The sequence below is a fragment of the Myiozetetes cayanensis genome, unplaced genomic scaffold (genome assembly GCF_022539395.1).
Source record: "Myiozetetes cayanensis isolate MyiCay16 unplaced genomic scaffold, myiCay2020 scf2-11, whole genome shotgun sequence".
Taxonomy (NCBI): domain Eukaryota; kingdom Metazoa; phylum Chordata; class Aves; order Passeriformes; family Tyrannidae; genus Myiozetetes; species Myiozetetes cayanensis.
In genome coordinates, this window is record NW_026087411.1 from 28,069,165 (window position 1) to 28,096,936 (window position 27,772).

General features: G+C 42.6%; 2 protein-coding genes across 5 annotated transcripts in view; one reads left to right on the forward strand and one right to left on the reverse strand.

Moving 5' to 3' along the window:
• RBKS (ribokinase) overlaps positions 1–20,328 on the forward strand; it is a 70,571-nt gene extending 50,243 nt beyond the window's left edge. For all 4 annotated transcript variants that reach the window (XM_050314617.1, XM_050314616.1, XM_050314619.1 and 1 more), the window contains one exon: positions 19,074–20,328. In XM_050314617.1, coding sequence (XP_050170574.1) covers positions 19,074–19,247 — 174 coding nt within the window. In that variant the 3' untranslated portion in view covers positions 19,248–20,328. The remainder of the gene's footprint in view (positions 1–19,073) is intronic.
• MRPL33 (mitochondrial ribosomal protein L33) lies at positions 20,255–26,259 on the reverse strand. The gene is made up of 4 exons (XM_050314621.1): positions 26,162–26,259; positions 25,294–25,312; positions 22,666–22,772; positions 20,255–20,567 (listed from the first exon to the last, which is right to left on the reverse strand). Exons 1-4 carry the CDS (start codon positions 26,181–26,183, stop codon positions 20,518–20,520), a joined length of 198 nt encoding a protein of 65 aa, XP_050170578.1. The 5' UTR covers positions 26,184–26,259; the 3' UTR covers positions 20,255–20,517.
• Positions 26,260–27,772: the final 1,513 nt, after the last annotated feature.

The window sequence follows — 27,772 nt, forward strand, 5'->3', positions numbered from 1 at the left end:
TGTTCTGTTACAATAGTTCATTAAAATCCTGGAGATTTTACCATCTGGTGCATTCCATATCTGAATTACATTAATAATGACTAGTTCTTGTAGTATGTTTTTTATCCATGGACCTCATACTGATTCACAAATAAGAAAGGCAACTGCTTAAAAGATGAGGAAACAGAGGCATAGGGGACCGAAATTACCTAGGTCAGTAGCATGCAATGGCAGAGCCAAGAGGAAAGTCACTTCATCTCAACCAGAAGATCACTCATAGATTTGGACTGTGATATGCTAATGCCATGGATAGTGTTGTTTCATTGTTAAATATGATAGTTTTCAATTTAACTGTGAAATAGAGATACTATGGCTTTATTTTCCTCTTTTGCCCTTTTGTCATTTAGAAGTTTGGGTTAGGGCTGATTTTGGAATGTCTCCAAGTTCTAGTGAAGGGAGGGAGGGAGGGATCACTGTCCGGTACTGTGCATAAGGTTCTTGGTAGGGCACTAAAGATGCCAAACAGTCTCTGCTTGCTTTTAGCCTAGAATTAGAAGTGCCAAGGGAGTGAAAGGCACAGCTCCCAAAGCTGCCCAGAAGCAGGATTTAATAGCTTGGGAGCAACACCTTGTGAACCTGGCAGTATGGCTTCTTGCTCTGAGTTGGTAAATCCACTACTTCTATCAAAGCTGAGCATTAGAGTTTTCTTCTGCATCACACAGAAGTGATGAAGAAGTAACATGAGTGATCTGCTTCTTCAAAAGAAGAAAATTGCTGCCAGATCAGCTATTGTTTGATATCTTAAGATATTTGCTGCTCTTGGTATAAAACAGCAGTTCTGAAACCACACACTGGATGAAAAAGTGCTTTTTATCTTGCCTAGCAGTTTAGAGTTTCATGACTGAACTAATTTAATGCTCCTCATTTTCTAATTTTTCTTTTTCGTTTCTTCTTTTAATTTAACTTTAAATAAAAACATTTTCTTTGAGTGTACTAAATCCTTGCCCTGCCTCCTTGTGGCCAACAGGTTATTGGCTTTCAGATTGCATAGGATTTTCACAGTTAATTTTGTTAATCTACTTAAATGCCAGTGGGCTGTTTTCAGTAAAACAGCTGTGCTCAGTTTATTTTTGCAGACTGAATGAAAAAATATGTGTTGGCCTTCCATTATAAAAGTCTTACATTGCTTAGCCTGATTATGACTTTGCCTGAAAGCAAGTGGTTTTAAAGCAACCCTTACAAACACTTAGCAAAATAATGTCATCCTCAACTAACCTGGATTGCTCTATTATTAAAATAAATACTAAACATTCTAGTAGGACATGTTACTCTCTTCAGGGGCATCTCTGCAGTAGATCCTTCCCCAGGAGAAGGGTCAAGCTGTGAGGTGGCTTACCAAGTAGCCACTTATCCACAGAGTATTCAGAGTTGTTCATGTACATGCTCTTAACGTGGCATTTGATAATAAAAAAATAAAAGTTGCTACCTTAAAATGCCCTGACTTCAGCATCTTGAAGGACCAGCAAAATCACATCTGGTTATGTGCCGTGTCAATATTGTTTAGATCTGCAGAAAGTAAAGTTATTGCCAGACAAAGAGTTAAATGATGTGTATACCCCATCACAGAATTTGCAAAAGGTTGCAAAAATTAAATTAAAACAGAATTTGCCATGTAGGAAATATCCATGTAAGATACAAAATGAGCTTCAAAGGCCTCTTTCACTGTATACATTTCTCCATAGCTGCTGCCACTGCAGCACTACCCAGAGTCCTCTCTGCAGCAATGCAACTTCAATACTGACTCCTGGTCATTTCTGCAATTTTGAGAATTTTTGAACAAGAAAATACTAGGGTAGATACAGCCACAAAGATAAAAAATGTGAGTTCCTTGCCCCAGCCTGTGTGGTCCCCATTCTCGATGTTCACAGGTTCATCAGAGGCACTAAGGGTTGATAGACCGTAGAGCCTGGCTCTTCTTCCTGGCCTTTGAGATGGTTAAGCTAAGGGTTTATTGGCAGAGTGCTGGGAAAAGCTGGCTCCATCTCCCACTCTGTGGTGGAACATGAATCTTCAAGACTGAAAATCTGGCATTTTTCACCCACACTAAATCAATACTATAAAAGGGGGAAAAAAGGCCTGTTGATTCTTTTTTTTAGCACTAATTATCTTTATGTGGGCTTTAGTAATGTATGCAATGCTTCCCATGACTGTTAGCAGAGCTCTCCGTACACAGTCCAAAACATGTAGAGCACGAATAGTCGTTCAGAGGGAAGTTTTGCAAGACATGGTATTGTAAAGCTGAAACATCTGTTTCTCCTCTTATAGCTTAATAGTGCAGCAAGCTTTTGTTAAGAAAATTAACTTTCCCTTCATTTTACTAGTTTCTGCTAGCTATTTCCTATATGCAAATTTTGAATAAACAGAAAAATAACTGAATTATTGGAAAATCATCCTTGAATTTTCTGGATGACAGAAAGATCTAATTAAGCCCACTGGCCATATCAATTTGTATTTGAAACAGATGATGTACATGAGACATTTGACACATAATAACGTACTAACATAAGATAGGTATATATTATAATCTATTTTCATTACTTTAAATAGTTGCTTTTAAATGTACTTGACTACATGGAGTTAAGTATATGCATTTACTTTATTTTAGGGAGAAGCTATTTCCACTCTAGGTGAAAATAGTACATGAAGCTGCATTAAAATAGCAGTGAAGGATAATTATATAATTCCATTTATATGACACTTCTTCTGTTGGTAGCAGAAGGTTTCACAAACCATTCACAAATTTGATAAGCATTTCATAGAAAACAATAATATCATGTACGCTCATTTTGCAGTTGCATGTGTGTGTGTGAAGCAGTTTGCCTGCTGCTGAAGCAGAAGCACAGCTGAGGTGGAACATGGCAGCTGCTCACAAACAGCTGTGGGACATGACATCATGTCAAAATTGTACTTGAGGTGAAGTGGATCTGTGTAATGAACCACACGATGATCCTGCTGAAGAAGCCCTGAACACACTGTCTTGGCAGTGACATACACTGATGAGAGAGAGTGTCTGATGAGAGAGAAGGCCACAACACCCATATCAGAGAACGAAGCTCTGCTCGATTTGCCCCTTCACCCTCGCTCTCCTCCTCTGCTTCTGACAATCACGCAAAGTGTAATTTACAGCACTATTTACATCTATTTACATTTACTAATTATATTCCATTGAAACTGCCAAGGAAAATTTGTCAGAAGAATGTAATTACTCAAAGCTGGAATTTGGCCAGCAGTGAGATTAGTTCCCTTCCATTTTGCAAAAAAAGCACTATGGGATCATATGGTGCTGAGCAGTTCAAGTGACAGCTAGGGACCAAGTCAAGCCCCTGAGGTTCTACCAGAGGCCTGCCTAGGGCTTAATGCGTGCAGGTGGGTTTTGCAGAGGTATTTGGGCTGTCTGGAACTCTAGTCTGGAACTTGGGAATCCTGGGATTCAGAGGGTCATCCATGCCAGACCTCCTTTGGAAGTGGGGCAGTCTGGCAGTTGGTGGCTATGGCAGGCTGGAATATGTCTACTGGCTCTGAGACTTTGCTCTGTGGTTGCTGCTTGCAGTTGAAGTTGGGGCATCCTGTCTAGGACAGAGAGATGGCACTGGCAGAATCTCCCCTGCATTAGGGGAAAATGGGTTGCTCTCTGACTAAGCAAGCCAGAGCTGCCCTGCTGTCACTCCCCCATTTCCAGGTTACAGGATGGAGATCAGTTTGGGGAGGAAGGTAATCTAGGGTTAGTTTTTGTAACCTGGTTTTGCTCCAGAGCCCAGCTTGGATCAAGATGATGAATATATACTTGCATCAGATAGGGTGACTTTCTAATTTTTGTTCCATCTGCATATCTGGCTTCAGCGTGGATGTATTTTCTGGAAAGGCAAATGTACACACTTGGGTACGCAATATTTTAATGAAAATTTAGAACCCCTTTTCACAATGATGCCTTTAGTAATAGCAGAAGTCCATGGTTGCCTTTTAAATCTTGCGGAGAACCCAGAATGTTTAATTTTACAGTATTTCTAAGCACAGCCATTAAATTTACCATATTTCTTATAGTACCAGCATTTTCTGGTTGTGTTTTTCAAATATAGGGAGTGCACAACCTGCTGAGGCAAGCTAAGGAGGTCACAGGTTGAGGAGCCATGCTTATAAACAGGAAACTCATTGAGGAGACAGGATAATATTTAAAATTTAATTTACTCAGTTGTGCCTGAAATTTGTCATGAGTGCATGATTTAGTCTATATAGTTCTTCACTGTACAATATTCTCAGAGGCAGACAATACACACTTACTATTTGTCATAATCATAAATGTTTCCATTACTTTTTCATGTCAATTCTGCAAAAGAAAGGTTCATTGTTACAATATGAATTTTCATTTGATATTTTGTGTTCAAATCCTGTTGTTTTCCTCATAATTCTTATTATATATATTATATATATATTAGATCTGTCTCTATTACTAGGGGAGAGAATTATGAAGGGTGTCTTGAAGCAGTAGACTACTCACTGAGCAGCTTTGTATTGAACTCCAAAGGATGTTACACAACCTTTATTTTAATAAAGCCTCATATAAGTGTATAGCTATATAATTTTAGATATGTCACAGTATTCAGGCCTGTGCAGCAATTGTGGTCTAAAGAAGGCAGTGTGGTTTAGCAATTTGAACAAAGGACTGAGTAAGAGTTCCAGGGCTCTGCAAAAGACTTGCTGTAAATCCTTGGGAGAGCTACTTGTCTTCTTTGTATCCCAATTTATCTGTCCATAAATTGGAGCTGCTATTAATGTGTTGCATATAAGCCATGAGAAGTCTGTTAGAGATCAGAACAGAACCTGGGAGGCCTTTTTCCCAGGCTTGTCATATAACCTCAGGCCAGTTGTGCTTCTTTGGGGGCTTTGCAAACTTATTGAAGTACTTCTGCTTGAAGTTGCGAGGTCTTGTCTGTAAAAATATGGTTTACACTAAAAATTCTCTGACTTAGCTGTATCTTCTGGTTTGGAGGAAGCCTGAGCCAGAGGAGTGAAGTGGACACTGAAATAAAGCCTTAGAATATAAATAAATCCAAAACAGTCCTCCTAATAACAGCAATTCTTTGTCTCCTGACTTTGTGGCCTAACGTCTGAGGCTCAAGGGGATATAAATACAACACTCTGTGCAATGACTAATTACTTAAAATTCTGTGCATCAGCAGAAGTGGGACTTGTGGTTGACTCTAATATTATCAAATGCCTTTGCTATTTAATAATCTTGTAGCCCTACATTATTTAGCATGCCGTTTGCACAAAGAACAGTGATTTTATTTCAGCTATCTCCCAACAAAGTAAAAATGCAGCTGGTAGTAAATGAAGCATTTGGCAGACAATGTGTCTGATGTACAGTTCTCTAACTTGCTAAGAAAAGAAAAATGTTGTTGATTGTTTAACCTTTTCCTACCCAAGGATGTAGCAAGGAGTAAAAGGACAACAAAGGTTTTATTTTTTCTTTTTTCTCTAACCCTAAAACCTAACCTTTTTCCCTTTTTCTTTTTCTTTTTCCTTTTTTTTTTTTTTACTACTTGGCAAACAGCTTATTTATCAGTAGAGTAATTATGCCCAGAACTCCCATTAACATCCCACAAACCAATAGCATAATAGCTTCCTTTCTTTAACATGCAACCCAAATAGGTTAATAAATAAGTTTAGTTCCAGTCATAGCCCACTTTCTGACTTAGCCTTCTGCATTCCCTCTTTTGCAAATATGGAATCCATTGAATTTTGGAATAGAAAACCATGAGGAATAAGTTAATCTGCCAGGCACTCCAATCAGTGATCTGCACTGTAAATCTATTTAAAGCTGCATTTATTAAGTTCTGAAGTTCAGCTGAACTGTGAAAGAGCACATGACTGAAATCACTGCATTTGAGTTGACTCACAGTTAAGTCTAGATGAGACTTGCTTGGCTCCTCACATGTTTCTGTTTCTGATTCAGGCCTTCTAACGACACTTCAGTTTTTGAAGGCTTGGTCAGCCGCCTAAGGGTGTACAGGTATCCAGTGAAAAGAGGGATTGCAGTAGTTGTATCCCTCTGCATTGGCAGTCAACCAAGAAAAGGTGGAGCAAGCTGGATGCACCCTTTTTGCTCCTGGAGAGCAGAAAGCTATATTATCCCCCTTTTACAAATAGGAAAAATGCAACAAAAATGTTAGTGATTGGGTGCACTGAGGCACAAGCTAAAAATGTCCTGCTCCAAGTTATACAGGGAGTTGGAGTGATGCAGCCAAAAACAAAGCACAGGCTTATATTGTCCCATGCTACTCTCTTAACTTCTAGACAACATTGTCATGGAAGGAAACGCTGTTTATCTGCCTAGTAACTGTCTATTTTAATCTGTAAGAACAAACAATGTAAACAAAATGAGCAAACAGAAGCAGACTTGTACAGTACAATTTGCAGCCTTGTTTTCCAGTGGAAGATTCCATGGACCACCCAAGCTTTGCTCTAGTCCTTTTCTCAACCACGGAGCATCTAATTAAATCCCTTTCCATTCCTGACTCTAAGTAGAAGAGAGCCTACAGTCCTGTACAGTTTCTTTCCAGATGGAAATGCATAATTTAACAGAGATACAGCTGACAGGGAGAAGCAGTATTAGCATTTGCCACAAATTGCATTAAATTACAAGGGGTACTTAATGAAGACATATTATAAAAAAGAAGATTTAAGCCAATATTTAGTTTTCTAAGCCCCTTCTAAGACTGTAGAGTGCCAGGCAACAAAATCCTCATAGTAAAGCTGAATTTCTATGTTACTTTAGTGATAACAAGAGTTGTTTGGTTTTGCTACACAGGATCAGTAAAAGGTCATGACATTCTGTCCTACAGCTTCATTCCTATACATGTATACATATACAAAAAGTTGCTAAGCACCTTACATTATTTCCTACTCGAGTCCTTACAACATGAGGTGAAATTATATTCATACTGCTGTTTTGTAGGTGGCAAACAAAAGCACATAGAGACTGGCTTAATCAGTGGCAAGTGAACCTGCTTCCCTTGTTTAACCATAACTTCTTCTCTGTGCTTCTCTTAAAAAAAAATGAGGACTGGAGGAAAATTTTTGTCAAGCTATCAGTTGTCTCATTTTTAGAACTGGACATCATTGTAAATGTCCACATAAATGAGAAAGTACATAGCAATGCAGAATTGCTTTGCATTGGATGCTTCTTGAAGAGCCTGTAAGGAGTTTATGGAAATATGCTACAAGGACAAGTGCTCTGGCTCCACTGCTGGCATACTAAGAATTGCCATACTAAGAAATATTCCAGTTTGGAAATTAACCCAGTTGATTGGTCTGGACATAAAAAGGTAGGGATGCTGGTGGCATTTATGCAGCAACTGAAATGTTTTGTTTGGGGACCAGAACACGTGAAGGATACAGCATCCTACATCTCCACCAGAGATTACATTCTGATGAGGTCTAGGGAAGCTGAGTTCAGAAATCTTGAAGCTATCTTTGTGCCATCTCACTTCCGGGATGTTTTAGTAAATGAAACAATGGTATGATTTATACAGGTCAAGAGCAGAGTAGGAAATGACCCTTTTATTGCTTCTCTTGGGCTAACTACGGCTTGCAATGCAATTCAATTCAAAATCATTGCAGCAAAACGTGCTGCATCCCTTTTCTTGATTTGCTGTCATCCCCTTGACTTTATGATGAAGCCAGCACAGGCTCTCCAGAGCATGTTCAGTCCTAGTATGTAGCTCACCCTGTGTCAGAGCAGGTACTGGTGTGCCAGTGCATGCACTCAAGGCCAGTAATGGTACATAGCACTCAGGGATTTCTATGTTGCACAAAGGATCGAGAGGAAGGAAGACCCAACTGTGTGCAGCCATCCTTCTAATTAAATTCCTGCAGTTAAAAATAGCTAGTGGAAGCTGGCGCTTCTGGCACATCCAGAGCGTCACCTTCCCAAGTATCTTTTTCTGGCCTGAGCCGTAGGAAGTTGCAAATGTGATCTGCTGTGTAATAGTGCAGCATATTCTTGGCCAAACTCCTCATCATTTTTTCCCTCTTTATGGTTAGCTTACAAATGTAATATCTCTCCTTTTCTTCTTTAAAGCTATTCTCTGTGGAACCAGGTATCATCCAGGCTTGGTGGAAGATAACTTACTCTTCTCAGTCTCTTCACATCATTTCTGTATATGGTGAGAGAGAAGGCAAACCTGGCTCTGGAGCCCCTCACCTACTTAGTTGCCCAGAAATGCCAATTGCAGTAATGTTCATGTTGAACAATATCAGATTTCCTGATTTCCTCCAACAGAGTTTTCACTGCCAAGTAATTCTGGTCACTACAGAAACCAGAAAAGTCTGAGTTGGATCGGTGATATTGCATAATTAGGTTTTCAAAAGAACAAGAACAGAGAAATGAGAATAGTGGGGAAATCAGTCTTCTTGCTTTTGCAAATTCTAACCACAGAAAATGCCAGAAGTTGCATTTCTTATCAAGAATAAAGGAGTTAATCTTTAGTAGCCTGCCCCATGGACAGAGAAATGGATGGAAGTCAAAGTTGTGAAGTTTTGGTGATTAATAGCAGTAATGTATAGGGGTGTCTCATAGCCAAATTTTGGCTATTATATATTTGGCTTAATAGCAGTTGAGTGTGATGATTTTGTCACTTTCCTCAGGGTTTTCTTTTGTGTCTATGTTTGTAGAGGTAGACATGAAGACATAAAACCAGCTATTCTAGAACAACTCACCTGTAGAAAAACAGATTCCCAAATTCTGGCAGCAATGTTTGTCAACTGCCCAAATAGCTATAAGAAGTATTTGTTTTATTCATTTCAAAGCACAAATAGACACAGAAATAATGGGAAAAAGGTAAGAGAAGTCTCTAGAAGCCTGTGCCTCATTGCTGTTGTCTATGATTTTGTTACTGAAATCATTAAGCAGGTAGTGTTTTTCTTGGAAAGATCCATTTTACAGGGAATCCCGCAGAGAATACCTTGGTGCTCACCTACTGCTGAAGACCGTGAGTGAGGTGTGGGAGCCCTGTTTTCTGTGTTCCTGCCCCACAGGTTAAGGACAACAGAATGAGTGGGTAGCAGTGAACAATACTCTACAGCAGAGCAGCAGTTCTGGCTTGTTAAGTCACATCTAACTGAACTTTGAGAGAGGAGATACAGCTTGAGTACTCAAAGAAACGATTACACAAATTCAGTTGGAAAAAGAATGCAGGGAGCTGGCAAGAGGACAAAGCTAGGGTGAGCTCAGACAAAAAAAACTCCTGAAGTTTGGTGGTTTTTTTTCCCTCACAGGATGTGTAGTTCAGAGGTAGGCAGAAGCAGTGGCCAGCCAACAAAGGCTAGATACTGTGGTTTTGAAAGAGGCACTCGAGCATATGGAGCTTTCGTGCAAAAAAAGAATGTTTTTTTGATCAATTCCAGGCGAGATGGCAGTTGTGTCATTCTGAGTGCTCCTCGTCAGATTAGATGGGATCACTAAGAGTCTTTTGGCATCTTTCAGACTGAGAGAAAAAAAAACACATGTGGCTAGTGAAATTGCCCAGCACAGAGATTTCCTTCTTCTTACTTAGCTGTTAGATTATGGGGTCCTGAAGCCATGTCAGCCTCATGCATGATACAGGGTGATCCAGTCAGTGACAATTAGCACAGTTCTTTCCTGGCTGGGGAGCTCATTGTTTGAAAGGGAAACCCACTGCCAGAATTTGCAGTGTACTATGAAAATATCGTGATGTATTCTGGGCAGAGCTTCAGCTCCAGTTTCATTTGTTCATTAAATGAAATTTGTGAATTAACCTGAAAGCATGAGCTTTGTTAGGATGAAAGTCACAATTTGATGCAAGTGTGACATGAATAATGAAAGGAGTGAAGTACTCCTCGAGGAAATGAGATAAGTGAAACTTTTGATTAGAGTGGTAGAGTAGCTGCGTTTTTGAGGCTTGATAAACCAGTTTGAGAAGTACAAATCAACCTTCTGAAGAGCTACTATATTTAGTGCCAGGCTTCAACCACGACTCTTGATTCTTTGCAAGTTCAGACTCTGGGAAAGGTAGATACAGCTCCTTTAGCATGTTCAACTGAAAGTCCATCATATATCTGTTAGCAATGATGTCCATGTACTTCCCTTTTGTTGACACATCATGGTATATATGCTGTACTTTGCAAGAGTGCCACTGGAGATTTTGTGTTCACCTGAAGTGTAATGAGTTTTCCAGTACTGTGTTTTGTATGTCATATGGTATTTTGTATGCATTTCAGAAAAAACCAACAAAACAACAAACAAGCAAACAAACAAACAAAAAAATTAAACCAAGTGTGGGGGGTTCCTCTGCTGTTTCTGAGTTTCTCTATGAGGTATGAACTTTCAGATCAAATGAAAGAACATAGCTCAAGTGTGAAACCAGGAAAGAGGCTGCTATCAGGCAAAAGTTCACTGAATCTTAAACAGGAAATTTACACAGAAGTGTATCCCAAATTGAAATATTCCTTGCTGAAATATCTGTTACTCTGGTAGCACAGAAATCAGAGTAGTGATGAGTTGTTTGGTTGACGGGAGTCTCACAGGTTCAGCAACATGGATCCATTGTTTTCAGAATGGCATGTGGAATTCCTGGTTCAGTGCTCTTACTCCATTGTGTAAGAAAGAAATAAATTCGTCACCTCTCATTAGTGCTATCTGGAGTTGAAAGGTGTTTATATGAGCATCATCACACTGAATTGTTTCGATGATTCAGAAAACAGAGTGCTCCCTGTGGGTGAATACTTTGTTGGCTTTCTGGGGTTAGACTAACACAGTCTGTAACACAGAATAACTTTGTTCCCCAGTGCTGAGCAGCATACTGGAATATTATTACACATCAGAATGAAGGTCTCCTGTACTCCTTCCCAGTTTTCTTTAGTGTGCACTAAGAGAAAGCCATCACCTCACAGACAACTTGCAGTATTTTTCTTGTAAACAGTGAGGTGAGAGCAACTCTGTTCTGATCCTGATTGAGAGTCCAGTAGAGCTGTGGAGTCCACTTACTAATTCTGCATATCTCAGTTTTGAGGTACCCAAGCTGTGCCTCACTTTCAAAGGATGGATAGCTCATATGACTCCTGTTAGTTCACGAAAAGATCTGGAGCTCTGGATTCAGCCCACAGATGTCTCAAAGTGGGTGTTCTTAACATCCTTGATCTTAATTTGGGTTCATTTCCCATCACTATTACCTGCCTTCAAAGCACATGCTGTATAGGGGCTTTGAAATGTAAAACAGATACTTTCATCTGTGCTTTTTAGATGACATACAAATTAAAAATTGCAGAGTTGTGAATGTTGTATGTTTTATTTCCAACATTCACCACAAACCAAACATTTCAGGGGAATTCATGCATCTGTAATGCTTGTCACTGTTCTTTTTAGAAACAGTGCATAACTTAATATAGTAGGATGTTTCAGAAAGCAAAGAAATTGCATGCAGGAGGTCTTGTACTGAAATTAATCTCTCAGGAATGCAGGGGGTTAACGGTCAGGCTGATTAATCACTGTTAATGAACCATCAGGAAATCTGTCAGGAAGTGGGTAAAAATTCCTGATGGCTGATGTGAAGCATTGTGTGGTATGCTTTGGCTTTGGTGTTTCCCAACTGATAGTCTACAGTGGGTGTAGTGTAGTTACCTCAAAGTTCTCAGGACATGTGAAGGACCAGAGAATATGCTGTCCTTGTTCAGCTTGAGTAAGTCAGGAAGAAATTTTCCCCATTCATGGCTGTGCAAGTATGTCACAACATAAATGCAAGAAAGTCAGGGCTTGCTCCTTCCCAGGACAGAGTTTCGTAAAGATACTGAAAGGAAACATGGTCATTCCCTCATTCCTGGGGTCTGAGCCCAGAGGGTACAGGGGGAAGAGTGGAACAGGCAGCTTTCCCTGTGTGAAGAAGGAGCCAGAGTATTAGGACTTGGATACACAACTGAGTTAATGAATTGCCTGGTGTTGACCGAGGGTGAGGTTTCACAGTTGGCTCAAGTTGATCCAAGATCAGGCTGAAAGGAGTGTTTTTAACCTCCTTCTCCTTTGCTTTGGACTAGCTATCATGTGGTAATACAGCAACTTGCTGATCTGGGCAGAAACTATTGTTGCTTGGTCAATGTTGTCTGACTTAGAAGGATCAGAGAACTGAGCTGCCTCACTGCTTGGCTGCACAGGTTCTAGATCTGATGTAGAGGAGGGTGTGGGAACATGAGACAAGGATAAAAACATGAGTGGGGACTGAGCCTTTCAGCAGTAGCATAATCGTGGATTGGCTTAAACCTATTATGAAACTGCAGTCTGAATCACTGGAATTAGCAGTGCACTGTCAACCTACAGGGAATGCAAATTAAAATGTGTTAGCTTACACCTCCCGCCGCTGTTAAACAGTGGCTGAGCACAGCCGTTCTGCACGTGGCTGGGAGGAAGGAGTATATGGTGAGGCAGCAGCATAACAGTTCTCCATGACTTGGTCTGGAGTGTGCAGACCACGTCAGACATCACTGGGAGGTGTGGGGGGGAGGCAGAGCGGAAGAAGCGAGGAACAGACAAGCACCACCACCACCATGATTCTTTCTATATATTTTCCTTTGGATTAGAGTAACATGTTCTACAAGGCTGTAGAAACACTCGGTTACCAGAGCACAGATTAAGCACAGTAGTGCAGCTGCAGACCCAAACCCTAAAGGTCTGGGCTACTGTGTGCTTTTCCTAGTACTTCTTTATTTTCAACCCAAGTATCTTTGCAGTGTTCTTTAGTCAGCACCAAAAGCCTAACTTAGACCTAAAAAGGTTAGCCCTGCTATTTGATTGCAAAATTTGATAAGTCTGTGTTAAGGACTTCTTATCATTTTGTTCTGGCTCAAAATTCCATGCAAAGATACAGGAAGAACTGAGTTAGTGGAAAATCTCTTTGTAATTTTCCAATGTTTCATGTATTAGAAGTTTTTAACAAAAGGTCTGCTCCTGTAAGCACAGCCATGCACAGCCACATCAGTATCTGTAGGGTACCCTACAAAGACAGCAATGCTTCCACACAGTATCAGCAGCCCTGGACACAGTAGAAGTAGTCACCCTTGCTAGGCCTTGAGGTTAGGAAATAGTTTGAAGATAGTCAAATTACTTTGATTTCAGGAAAGTTTCAAGATAGTCTGTCTTACTTTAAACTGCCAAAATATGTCTCCAGTGAAACATAATGAAAAATGTGGGGAGAAAAATATTAACCTCCAAAAAAATAATTAAAAAAAGTATTCCACAGACAAATAAATGCAAATGGAAAAAAACCCAGCCAGTAACATTTCCAGAAATAAATCATTCTCCATCACGTAGAGGATAAACATGGCTCTTTCAGGGAGAAGGAAACCATAAAGACAAAATAAAGAGCTTTATAACTGATTCAATCACTGTGTGTGGGGTTTGCACGGCAAGGTTTTGGTAGTGGGGGACTGCAGGGGTGGCTTTTGTGAGAAGTTGCTGGAAGCTTCCCCCATGTCCGATAGAGCCAGTGCTCCAAGATGGACGCACCGTTGGCCAAGGCTGAGCTCTTCAGTGATGGTGGTAGTGCCTCTGGGAAAATGTAGTTAAGAAGGAGGAAAAATATTGCTGTGCAAAACAGCTGGAGAAAGGAGTAAGAATATGTGAGAGAAGCATCTGTGCACATACCAAGGGTACTGGAGAAGGAGAGGGAGGAGGTGCTCCAGCTGCTGGAGCAGAGATCCACTTGACATCCATGGAGGAGACCCACACCAGAGCAGGTGGGTGGCCAAAGGAGGCTGTGACCCCATGGGAAGCCCATGCTGGAGCAGGCTCCTGGTAGAACCTGCAGAGAAAGGAGCCTATGCTAGAGCAGGTTTGCTGGGGGACCTACACTGGAGCAGCCTGTTCCTGAAGGGCTGAACCATGAGGAATGGACCCACACTAGAGCAGTTCATGAAGAACTGTAGCCCATGGAAAGGACTCACATTGGAGAAGTTCATGGAGGACTGTCTCTTATGGCAGGGACCCCATGCTGGAGTGGGGGAAGAGTGTGAGGAGTCCCCCTGAGGAGGAAGGAGTGGCAGAGACAACACGGAATGAATGAACTGACCACAGCCCCCATTCCCTCTCCCCCTGCACTGCTGCAGGGGGAGGAGGTAGAGAAATTGGAAATCCCAAGTGTAAGCTTAGGAAGAATGGAGGGGTGGGGAAAGATGTTTTAGGTTTTGGTTTTATTTCTCATTATCCTACTCTGATGCGATCGGTAATAAATTCATTTTCCCAAGGCAAGTCTGTTTTGCCTGTGATGGTAATTAGTCCCTACCCTTGTTTCAACCCATGAACCTTTTGTTCTCTTTTCTCTCTCCTGTCCAGCTGGGGAGGGGAGTGACAGAGTGGCTTTGGTGGGCACCTGGCATCCAGCCAGGGTCAACGCACCACACACAGTCACCAAAGGGTGTTCTACTCCTTGAGCATTTCAGCTGAAATTATCTCATAGCTGAGACACAGACCCTCTCGGCACAAGACTGTCTGAATATATCTGAAGGCTGGAAATGTTTCTCCAGTTCCACTAGTAACCTTTCATCAAAGCATAGCCCAGGGATTCTTGAAGGGAGACATAGGCTTTCCCCACTTATGAGGAATGGATAGCGAGCATCTTCGCTGACAGCTGGTTTTGTGTTACATAGGGCTAATTTGCAGTTTGGGTACAGAGTAGGCAGGGGTACAGCAAGGAATGCTGAGCAGATGTGACAGAGTGATAACATCCTTAGCATAATCCAGTATCACACAGTTGTGGACTGCTATAAATATAACAGGAATTCTCCAAGGCCCAATTCCTTCGCAGAGTTGGACATCTCTGCATTGCCATGGATTTAGACTGCACTAAATCAGTGTAATCCTCAGGCTTCGTTCATTTGTGCACTGCTATGAATGCTCCTGGGAGACTATAAGCATCATTGAGAGCAGTGTCATTGGTTCTACATTATAAGGCAGTTTCTGACAGCTTTGGATTGATGTTCTGATTTATTCACTAAATGAAGAATTTATCATCACAGGCATAACATTTCTCTTTTACTGCTATACAACATCCTTTTAGGGTGTTCCTTTTAGGCCTTGGTAACATGCTCTTACACTGTATTTAATGGAATGAAACCCTGTAATATCCAGAGCACACATGGACTGTGACTTCTTGGAAAGATCACACAAGAAAAGTTTTCTGAGGTTCAGTAACAACGTCAGGCTTCAGAAACCAGAGCCCCCTCCTGTTCTTACATGGTCACCGTTGCCCTTGCCTTAGAGGACAAGCTGGCAGGGCAAAGGCTGAGGAAGAGATTGCCCAGGAACAAGGCAGTACAACTGCTGCCACTCTGTGAACTGTAGCTTTTGGCCTTGCGGCCTCCGATTTTTTTTTGGTAAGCAAGTCATCTTATTGTGAAATGCATCCTATTATGCTGTGCATGATGGATTGAAAAAGGCTTTACTTGCTGGAAAGGCCGTTGAACAATATAGTTTCCACTTACAAAGCACTTTCCCTAAAAAGCTTCTCAGGGCAGCATCATATAAAAATAGTTATACTAAAGTTGTAAACCAGCTTCTGACAAATCAGGAATAACAAGAGCTAAGGTATAAATAGAAGTGTTTTCTCTTCTCTAGAGGCACAGGATCTCAGTCAGTGCTGGATTGTAAGAAACAAAAATGCCCTTTTCCAGACACACAGAAAAACAAGGACCTTCCAGACTAGTGGCACAGAATATAAATAGGTTTAAAACTGCTTCAGAACCATAAAGCTTAGTCAAAACCATGACATTTGCATTTTAGAATGAGCCACACCATATCAGACAACTTTTTAAATCCAATTCTTTATTTTATTTCATACAAACTAGCATCTCCTGCTTTATAGAAAGGTTAAATAACTTGTATAATTATGGAATGAATTGTCTCCAGGCTCTCAAAGATAAAAGGATTATCTCAAAGTCTGGAGTATATTAGAATTCCTGAAAAACAAATGCTGAAGAATGCAAAATATTATATACTCTGTGTTTATATTTTGTCAGTGGGCAGAAAAAATGCACCTTACTGGTTGTTTTCAAATTCATTATTTTTGTGAAGTAGGTGAGAATTATTTTTCTTATAGCGGACTTTGAAGCAGGTAAATGTAAAGCTACTACTTTCTATTCCAGTGTTTGGACAATCTTGATTTCACTCTGAGTCTGTTCCTTCTGCTCTGCGCCGACCTTCTCTGATTCCACCAAACCCCATGTAGTTTAATCCACAATACCAAAGAAGGAAGGTCTGTTTCTGTAAGCCAAAAATAGTTCTTACTGCAGTTAACCTTGCAGCTGAATCAGTTCTGCTATTGCTCTTTAAGTCATGTTTGACCAGTCATGTCTGCACAGACCAGAAGCAAGGCTGAACAGGGTATCTACATAATCGGTCTGATGCACGATGCTGTTCTCTGTGCAGCAGCTCCTGTATTGAAAACACCCCCTCACAAAACGTTTACTTACCAACATCTGAATTTATTATACCCTTGGGGTCAGTAGTAGCTGAGCTTTAGAGTTACTGACTACTTCAATTATGTATGAGAAGTAAGGATTTCAGTAAAAGTTTACTGGCATCAAATCCTTCTGTATATTCTCCAATCATCCTGTAATTTTCCATCTTGTAAAAAAATGCTAGGAGGCCTTTTTCCATTCTGCATGGAAGTCTGCTGTTCTCCTAGTTTTTTGCTTTGGGAGTTATTTATCATTATTCATTTCCACCAAAAGGGAGATCTACGGCCGTTTCACAACCTCAGAGCATCACCCACAAGCAGAGAGGCACAGTAACATTGCAGGGAGAACTTGCATTCCATTTCACTGTCATACTAAGGCCTGGGTGACAGGCAGTTGTCTTTTTTTTTTTTGCTCCAATAGCCAACAGCGGAGCAATTACTAAAAAAAATCAAAAAGATAGTATTCTGCTCTGTGTTGCTGTCGAGTAATAATTTATGCTATTTGACACCAGATATTCTGAGTATTCCTCATTAAAATATTTGGCCACTTCCATTTCCCAGTGATCACTGTATGAGAGATATTTGATGTAAAAATGACGAATTCTTCCTGCTAGAGCTACAGCAGAAATTCTACTTCTGTCTGTAACAACAGTACCAAAATAGCTTTAATAATTAATCATGCACTGATTAGATTACAAACTCTCAGATGGGCTGGAGATTTTTGTATTATGCATCAGACAAAAGACACTGGCAATGCTTAACTAGCGGTCACCTGCTCTTGCTCCACCTGCCATTGTGGGAGCACTCCGGAAACCAGAAGGGAGACAAAGGCCCAACAGAAATTGATAAAAACCTTCACCTGCCCCTGTTATGCTCAGGAATACAGAACTGTTGAAACAGGTGCTGCTACAGCTGCAGGCCAGGGTGCAGCTTCACTTGTTAACTTGTCATTTGCCAGGCAATGCTCTCCGCTTACCCCAATGGAAGAGAGTATCCAAACCCCAGGCTAAGCAAGTGTTAAGCAGGGAGTTTCCTGACTGGGAACACCAATGCAAACAGCCACTGTGGAAGGGCTGGGCAAGCAGAGGCCAGGCATGGGGTAGGCACCCCTATCCTGCACACACTGCTTTAGGTTCCTTTGCAGTGGTTACACTGCTCTGCCCTGTCAGCTGCTTGTAATGTTACGAACGCATTTCTGTGGAAGTGGCATTGTTTTGCCAGAATATCATATGCAGCTGATTTTAGGGTAAGTAGGAGTTTAAGGCTGAGAACCACTGGTACTCAAAACTGGAAAATTACTTTGTAGCCTTAACTTCCATTAGAAATTTTGCTCAACTGTTTTAACTAAGTTTTTGTCCAGGCCCTTTGCTCTTGTCCCATGACTCTTGGGGCCTATTTATTACAACTACAGAGGCAAAACCTCTCAGGGGAGATAGTCCATATGCTGGTTCTGGAATGAAATAAGATACTTCTAGTGTGTCCAGTGTATTGCTTTTGCTGGTATAAAAGTATGATTAAAAAAAGGGAAATTGGGACTAGTTTTATGGTACTAGGAAGAATTGGTATCAGTCTGGTCTTAGAAACCAAGCCAGTTTTAGGGGAGGAGGGGGAAAGGACACTGTGGACCAAAATGAGCAAATCAAGTTAAAAATGATCATCAATCAAGTTGAATTTTGCCAGTTGTTGGGGTCACTGCATAGCACTGAACATGGCAAAACAACAGTTATTGTTAAAAGGCCACTGGGAGGCAAACAGCTGTCATTCCCTGCTGCCCAGAGCAGAACCAGTGGTATCCGGGCAAGAGGGTCAGAGCCAAGCCAGGGCTGGTTGGTGCCCATGTGGTGCAGGCATGCTCCCTACTCCCTGCCTCCCAAGGGCTCCCAAGGGGCAGGCAAGGCACGGCCTAGAGATGATCCTTAAGAGGACCACAGCTGCCAGAGGTCCAAGGGAATGTCACTGTCCTCCACCCCCATGGTCAATCTCAGCACAGGTGGCAAAGCTTGCCCCAGAAATAAGGGTGGTTTATGTGACAGACACAGCACAGACCTTTGTTAGTGGGACCTTTTTAGTGAACAACAGCTAAGTTCTGGAGGCATCAAAATGTATCATTCTGCAACGGACACCACAGGCCACATGGTTAATTCTTTTCCTCTTTTCTCTGCCCCTTCTACCACTGACCTTTATGAAAAACAGAAGTTAAATGAGAGAAAAATAGCTTTAATGAAACATCCAGGTTGAGAAATCAAAATCAGACACTCCAACAACAGGAAGTTTTGAAAGCAGTGTTTATAACAGCATCTTGCTGAACTGTAGTGCACTTGCTTTTCTTTTTCTTTAAGTTTTAAGCCATATTGTAAATGCACACCTTGACTCGGCAGCTGGGCACAAGGGTAGTATTGTGGCATTAGTTTAACTTTGTAGAATTTCCTAGGCATAGAAAAGTGAATTGAACTCACCCCCTGAACAATGTCCTGACTCCTGCAATCACTGCTGCAACTTCTCTCTTTCCGGTAAAGACATGTGAATTGTTTCCCTGTGCAAATACATTTAATCTTGTTTGTTATTTTATTCTAGGGGGCTGGAGACAGTTTTGTGGGAGCACTGGCCTTCTACCTGGCTTACTATCCCAAGTTATCCATGGAGGAAATGATCAGGAAGTCTAACTGCGTCGCATCAGTAAGCGTCCAGGCATCGGGGACACAATCTTCATATCCTTACAGGAAGGACTTGCCTCAGGACCTTTTCTAATTGATTGTCTAGATCACTGTGCTGATTTTATCTCATACCAGACAGCATTATTCTCCTGATGGCAAGGAGGTTCTCATCTGCTGACTGGAAACGCCAGAAAAGTCTCTTTGCTTCTTATTTCAGGAATCCTGTGTTCCTGTTCTGCACTAGTAAGATGGGGTGAGGGTGGTGGGTCTTTCAGACACAGCACAGCAGGTCTCTCTGGCCCCACACAGCCTTCGGGCCTGTGGCTGTACCACACAATGCACTGTACTGAACTATATGAAGTTTACAGCAAAACACCCAGAGGGTATTGGGCTCCTGGCAGTATTTTTACTGATTTTATCAGAACTCTGAGGGGCAATGGCAGCACATGAAGCAGAGTGTTAGCTTTGAGACTGCAACTCAGTACTCAGCTGCAGACACCAAGGCCAGCATGTGGCTCACAACAAAGCACCATCCATCAAGCCCAGGCATGTCTATGCCCACTCACCTCAGATGCAGCACTGCACCTCCCCACACTCTGGATTGTGGAGGAAGGTCCCTCCAACTGAAGAGAGGACAAGAGTGCTACTGGAGGTAGGCTTTGAAAAATGTTTCTAGCCACACTGCTCTAAACATAGGTAAGCTAATTAAGGAAGAAAAGCTTCCAAAATGATCAGAGAAGTACTCTGTCTGCTTTCTTCATGTTTGCCAAAAACCCAGGAGTGAAAAATCCATCCTACTAACCTGGCTGAAAATAATATAGCCCTTTTAACCGTGGTCCTAGCTTATCCAAAACCTCATCTTACATGACTAGGTTCCCATTGCTTTTTTCCTCAGAAGGAGCCGGTGCAAACATTACCCTTCCAATGAATGACACCAGCTTGTGGTCACTACTGTCACATCTGCGGCTGGTAGGTTAGAAAAACTTGCAATCCTGCCATTGAATTCCTGCTGTGGAAAATGTTAATTTTTATTGCTTTATAAAACAATAGTTCCTTTGAAGATTACAGCCTCTTTCACAATGGAAAACACAGACAATGGGATTTGCTATTTAATTTTTTTTAATTGAGTACTGTAAAAATAACTCAAGATAAATAAATGTTACTGTGATGATCTATGTCCAGACATTAAGAATATTCTCTCTCTACATTGTTTTATTCACAATGGCCTTCAAATCACAGGAGACGGTGATCCCAGTTCATTTCCTCTCTTTTCAGCCCATGTTGCTGGATTTCTGAATCAGCGTTCACCCTGTCCTCCCCCCAGACTATCCTCTCCTCAGGCATAAATCAAGTCCAGTCATTGTTCACATTGAGCGGATTTTTTTCCTCTCTGTGAAGAGGACACGTTGTTTTGCTATAGGGGAAGAAAAAGAATCTGTTAAGAAGCCTGAAGTGTTAAAATTCAATTCAACGAGCCCACGTCCCTTTTCTCCTGGCTGCCTTCACTTCTTAAATGAGTGTGGAGCAACTGACTGGCACAGCACTGTTGTTAACCAACTCCTGAAGGAGTTTAGTAGTGCTTACAACATGTAATTTTTAGTTCCTAAGAGGTCCACTTCTGTGAGAGTAAGTATCAGAATTGGAATCACTGAAAACATTCAACAGCTGCTCTGTGTGACTAGTCTGAGTCACAGCTGCTCCATATAGGGACAAAAATAGGTTCTTACTGCTTTCTACTACTCTTCAGCTCCAGAGCCCAAACAACTACAGTTGATGAGCCGGATATAGCTGATCTCACAGTCTGCCTGAGAAGTTCACCAAGTGTCCTGTGGATCTCTCCACAGGGGCACAAACTGGCCCCGCCCCTAGCACCTGATGCAGATGTTGGCAAAGTCATTTGGCACTTCAGCTACAGGTTAAGCATAGTCAATACATTACTAAAACCCCCAAATTACAAAATAAAGAAAAGCTTTATAGTGTCATTAGAAAAGCACTGTTTGATTCAACTTCATTTTATGAATTCCTTTGAAAGCTATGCAAGAGCAATCCACACAGTAACAAAATCTCTTCTTCCACATAAAAGTTTCATTTTAAGAAATACTGCAGTTTAGTAACACATTCTGTTGCTGCAGATAGGAGGTAGTGAAACTTGGGCACTCCTGCCACTACTTCACTAAAAAGCTTCATTCTGTGGAGGTCCCAGGTTTCTGAGAAGTACAAAACATAAGGTGAAAATGCATGCCAAGTGAAAATGCTTCCTAACATATTCCTGATGTGAGTTGTTATCCAGACTCAAATTTACTTCCCTTCACACATGCAGCACTTTCTCACATCTATTTCTCACTTGTGTTCTACTACAGGCTACAAAGATCAAAGCTTACTTCAGAAACCTACTACATGTTCTGTCTGAGCTCTTCACTTTCCTACAAGTTGCAAAGCTTCTGGAGGATCACTTTGCACAATGCTTCAGTGCAGTAATTTGAATTTTTCTTATTCAAGAAAATAGTCCAAGAGATTTCTGATTTTGCTTTTGTATGGAATTCAAAAGGAAAGCCATAACCTCTGTCAGCTTTGATGAGAGCATATTGCTTCTCTGGTGGTTTCTCTCACCTGTCATAAAATTCCTGTACTATTAATTCTGAGAATGAAAAGGTAGTAATCTAAGAAGCATATACAATTATGAGGAAAAAAAAAGCTTGAACCACATAACTACTAGCTATGCATTATATTATCTACTTGGAGCTGCTTAATAAATTTCTTTAGTTTATAGCTTTAAATAAGCCTTTTTTTGTATTACCTCCACAATGCATGGTCTAAGTTTACCCAAATTAACCTTTTTAACACTAAATTCAGCTTTTTAATGTTAACTACAGAAACTTGAACTCTTAGTCAACTTTTAAAAAGCTGGGTGAGCAAATGGCAGTTTGGCAAGTGCTATAAGACCCCAACAAATCAGATTCTTAAGCTGAGAAAATTTGCGAGGACCAGAGGAATATAAAGGAACCCACTAACTGTCATATGGAGAGCAGCATTGTTTGTGGAGGAGGAAGAAATTGTGTTTACTTCTTTAAAAGAAAAAGTCCATTTTATCAGTGATGGTTCAAATTTATTGTTCAGAGCACCCATGGCAACTTAACAGAATGCTTCTGTTGATGCACACTTCGTGACTGCTTGTTGGAGGTAGCACAGTCTAGCAAACCACACAAAGAAACAGAATGAAAGAACTCCTGTGTCACTTGGCTTTGCCAGTGACATGTGGCATGGCTGTCATCAAAGTCTCTGATGTGTCAGGCAAGTCATTACTTTTGTTTCCCTGCCACAATCTGTAAAATGAGGGTAATGCTTACTTCCCACTGGAATGTCATGAAGAACAGCAAGTGTACAGTCATCTGAGTATGAAACATGTTATGACATAGTCTGCTTAGATGGGAAAAATCCTGTTACATTCAAACCTTTTGCCCCACACAGTCAGAGAAGCTTAGAAAGCACAGACTTCTTTCCCAAGCTCTTACCAATGGGATCGTATCTCAGTAAGACCAGTTTTTCCTGCAGTCGGGGTCTCCTGATGTTGAAACAGTAGCCCGTCTCCGCTGTACTTCTCATCTTCACCAGAACGTATCTAAAGTCACAAGGGAGATCTCTGTGTCAACGCACAGGCACTCAGCTACAGCCTGTACCATATGTCTGCCAGGGCACAGGCAAATGGACAAGGTTTTAGCATAAACAGTTTAGCACAATCACATAACTTCAATGGAAGTTGAAATCCATTTCAACTTCAGGAATGTTCTGGATGGGAGCATCAATACCAAACTTACAACCCAGACAAATGGCCCACTATAAACCATAAGCTCCAGCATCAAGTTTAGGTAAACAACTCCTGAGCAGGATACAAGCCCGGAGAGAAGGAGCTCCTCCACAAAACAGTGTGGCAGGAGGAATAAAAACATGAAAGAAAAAAAGAAATGAGAAAAATCAACATGCAGTTGAGTCATTATGGCTTAAAAGATAATGGCAAGAGAGGAAGGATGATGGTAGCTCAAGATGTTCAGGCTGTAGAGAACACTGTATCAAGACTATCACTTCCACATGCAGAGAGGAAGCTGAGCAGATAGGCTGGAACAAGAGATGTGCAAAAGGAGAACCAGGTCCCCTTGGCACCATCCATCCCACTAGATACAGAGCTTGATGTGAACCCAGCCACAGGAACCCCCTTCCCCACTGCAGGGCTCTCGGTTTGTGGGATGGGGTGGGCTGGCAGCAACTGCAGCGTCCCAGGAGCAGGGCACATCAGGAGACTGAAAAAGCTGCCCACACCTCCAGCCTGGAAGTATGCTGAGATCCATGCAACTTCCCAGACACAGGGCATCTTCCAAAGTCTCAAAAGAAAGGCAAAACCCTTTAACTATTCTGTAAGTTACATCTCTTGCTTCCATTGCAGTAAAGAGATCGACACATCTCTGCATATGGGCTTTCAGTTCAGTTTCCATTTCCCTGCTTTTCCCTGTTTCTAATACAAAATACCCAGTCAAAATTAACCTGTTCTTCCTCACTTGTGCAGCTCTGACTAGTATACTTCCTTGAGATCTTCCTTTTCAGTTTTTCAATCTAATTTAATATTGAGTTCAAAATAAACAGAAAAACACTGGATTCCTGCAGATTAACTGACCAAGCATACACTTGGGATTATCCCCAGTTATTGTCCTCTCCTATACACTACTGCAGGTGTGCCGTGAAGCCCCAGTAACCACAAAGACTCCTTCCCTATACCTCACCCACTTCCTCAAAGCCTCTGTGCAGTTTCCTCTTTCTGGGGGAATCAGTGGTATCAGTTTGACCAGGCCTTGAAATCTTGTGCTCTACACATCTGAGGCCAAGCCCACTCTGAACACACCTTGTTCAAAAAAATCACTCCCCAATGAAGAAATGTAACTGGGAGCAGAGGCAGAAAACAATACTGGAACGTTACTGGGGCATGGGGAGAAACCCAAAGCAAGTTCAGAAGGATAAATACATAAACATAAAATATTCCAGAAGCATATATGGAACTACAAAGAACGGCAAAAGAAACATCAGGATAAAAGAAATAAAATGGGGTGTATGGCAGAAATCCCTGTATTACCAACACCATTTAGAATAGCTACTTTTTCACCTCACAGAAACCTCCCGCTTTGCTGTTTGTTTCTGTGAACAGTAGAACACTCAGAAGTTGAAGTGCCCTCTATCAGGTACATACTTGGGAAGTGCTTTCTTAATTTAAAACCCTGACAATTGTGCAAAAATTCTGTAAGAGAAGAATCTCCTCAAACCCAGCAAGTGGTTGGTACTGACTCTGTTGGGGGCTGATTCTTAAAAAACCCGAAATACAGAGAATGTACGAAAGATAATACATTCACACAGAATGGAACTTCTGGGAATGGGAAGACAGGAATGTGTTCATGTAAATGTATCACTTTTCTTACAAATAGCATTTTGGATGCAAGTAATTTTCTCAACATGGTCTTGTCTCCTTGTGCCCACACCGCAAGAGTACTCATGTGCTTCAAGTACATACTCCTTCCTTTCAAAGCCTTAACACACCACAGGCTTTCTTTACAGGTCAGAGGACTGTGACTAATTTTCTTCCAGAGCCCACTAACATCTCTCCTGAGCTGGACTACAGAGCAAACCAAGAAACACCCAGAGCACTGACTGCATCCTGTCCACTCCTGGGATGTGCTCTGCCCTCTGTCTAGGGGAAAGCTTCACGATACCTGCCCACAGACAACAAAGACCCACACTGTAGCTCAGTCTGCTCTCCTCTGCTAAAAAGGTATGAAAGGTAAACAAGAGCAAGAATACGCAGATAATTTACCTCCTCTTTTTAATCACAGAGCACAGAGATGTGCTTCCCCCTGCACAAGGTGCAACAGTCTACAGGACAAACTTGCCTTCGCTGCAATTTCAGAACTGAGGGATGAATTTCACACCATTCTATACCTACCTGTGAGAAGACACGCATGCAGAAGGAGAGAGAGGAGGCAGCTAGACTCAAGGTCTGTAATTCTCTCAGATATATTAAAAAAATTTAGAGAAGCCTAACATTCTGTAAAGATACAGGGTGGTACCCAAAACCCAAAACTGGTTAGGAAAATATCACTTACTTAGCTTTGCTCTTGGCCTCTGGTGGTTTTTTTGCAGCATGAAGAAGAGAAAAACAGAAGAAACGGTTATCATTTTATCTTGCTTCCTTTATATGTTGCATATAAAGATTAAGAGTTTTCCACTGCCTGACTTTGCAAAAGCTGCAGATAGATAGCGGAAAGAGATTTACTGTCACAATAAACACTGCTCATCCGTCCGTGAGCTGTCAGTTGCCTGCTCCTTCTGCCATCATACCACCTTTGTAGGTGTCTGTGCAAAAGTAGTGCCAGAATGACAGGCCGGACTTGCTGCAACCTCCACATGTTTTCAGTAAGTTTTCTGCTTCAGTGCTTAGTATGAGTTCTCTAGGTGAATGTGAAGTTAGGGCAGGTATGGACAACACTGCTGGTGGAAACTGCAGCCCCACTCTCCCCGACTTGCTCACACCCACTCCTGCTTCAGTTCCTGCCGTGGTGCCAAGGCAAAGGTTTGCTTCGCCAGGGGGTGAGCCAGGGCAGGGAGCTGTTCTCAGGTGAGCCTGACCTTCTCACAAGGCTGGTTTTCGGTCCCCCCGAGTTAACCCACCACACGGCACGAAAACAGGCGGAATTATTTCTCTGTCAGCTCGCCCCATTTAAAGTAATCATAAATCTACAGCATAAATGCAAAACCGCGCTAAATATTTTTTAGAAACGCTAATCTACATTGTGTCTGCGCAAGTCCCGTGCAGGTCACCCTGAGCTTCCCCCGGGGCTCGCCGAGAGAGGGGCAGGGCGGGGAAGGGCAGTGCAGGCAGCGCCGCCGCCGGGCCGCCCCCACGGCCGCCCCCGCCCGGCCCCGGCCCCGGCCCCGGTCCCGGCCCCGCTCCGCCCCCCACGGGCCACTCACGGGCCACCGCCGTCAGGAACATCGCGCCGGTGCCCCCCGAGCCGCCCCGGCTTCCCCCGCCCCTTCCGCCGCCCGAACCGCGTCCGGGGCGCGGGGCCGGGGCCGGGCCGGGGCGGAGCGGAGCGGGGCGTTCCCGCCCGCCCCGGGGCGGGCAGGGCGGCGCTGCCCGTGTCTGAGACTGTGCCGGGGCTGGGCAGCCGAGCCCAGCAAAGAGAGGGCCGAGTTCCGGCGGCTAGGAGGCCCAGTGGTATCCTGGGGTGCATCGAGAAGAGTGTGGGCGGCAGATTGAGGGAGGTGATCCTGCCCCTCTACTCAGCCCCAGCGAGGCCTCATTGGAGCGCTGTGTTCACTTCTGGGCTCCTCAGTACAAGAGAGACATGGAGCTCCTGGACAATGTCCAGTGGAGGGCCACAAAGGTCATTAGGGTCTGGAGCATCTCTCTTACGAGGAGAGATTGTGGGAGCTTGGCCTATTTAGTCCAGAGAAGACTGAGAGGGGATCTCATTAATACATATAAATACCTTAAAAGCGTTTGCCAAGAGGATCGTGCCAGACTCTTTTCAGTGGATGTCCAGCAACAAGGCAAGGAGTAATGAACATAAACTAAAATACAATAAGTTTCACCTCAGCGTGAGGAAGGACTTTGCATTGAGGGGGGCAAAGGGTGGTGAGGTAGAAAAGGCTGCCCAGGGAGGTAGTGGAGTATCCTTCCCTGAAGACATTCAAAACCCACCTGGATGTGTCACCTGCTCTGGGTGACCCTGCCTTGCCAAGGGGGTCGAACTGGATGATCTCCAAAAGCCCCTTCCGACGCTAACAATTCTGTGATTCTCTGAGCTCCCCACACAGATCGAGCCAGCCCTGTGCCCACAGCCTGTCCAGGTGTCTGGTGGTGGCTCACGGCAGCCAGGCCAGTGCAGAGGGGGCCGTGCCTGGCCCTAATGGCACCACAGGCTGGGCCTTCCGGCCAGCAGCACATCTGGGTCCTGCTCCACTGCATGGAATCATAGAGTAGTTTGGGTTGGAAGGGACCTTAAAGATCACGTCCTTCCAACCCTGCTGCCGTGGGCAGGGACACCTTCCTCTAGACCAGATTGCTCAGAGCCCCAACCACCTGCACATGGCCAGTTCACACTGAGCTGCTCATCAACCAACACCCTGAAGTCCTTCTCCTCAGGGCCGCTTTCAATCCATTCTCTCATCCTTTAGTGCATTTTAGGCACTGGAGTAGATTGCCCGGGGGGAGGGGTGGAGTCACTATCCCTGGAGATGTTTAAGAGGTGTCTGAATCTGGTGCTGGTTGATATAGTTAGTGATTTAGGGGCTACACTGGTAGTGCTGGGTTGACAGTTAGGCTTGATGATCTTAAAGGTCTCTTCCAACCTTGATGATTCTATGATCTGCTAACCTTTGCCTGCCTGAGTTCCCTTCCGTAGAAAGGGGGGTACTGCTATGGTGTCAAAGTCCTCAGGGCATTAGGAAACTAAACTTATCAGTATTTACAAGATACTGCGCATAAGCCATGGGCAGGGACCAAGGCAAGTTTTCATGTTACTTGTTATATAGTGAACTGTAAGTTATTATCTTCTAAAAAATTCACAGAAGGTCTGT

Bases quoted from the DNA above. Each gene is read 5' to 3' on its own strand.
- MRPL33 (XM_050314621.1), bottom strand. From the start codon at position 26,183: ATGTTCCTGACGGCGGTGGCCC. The intron at 20,568-22,665 runs GTAAGAGCTTGG...CTTCCCCTATAG, and splicing joins ACTGAGATACGATCCCATTG to CAAAACAACGTGTCCTCTTC.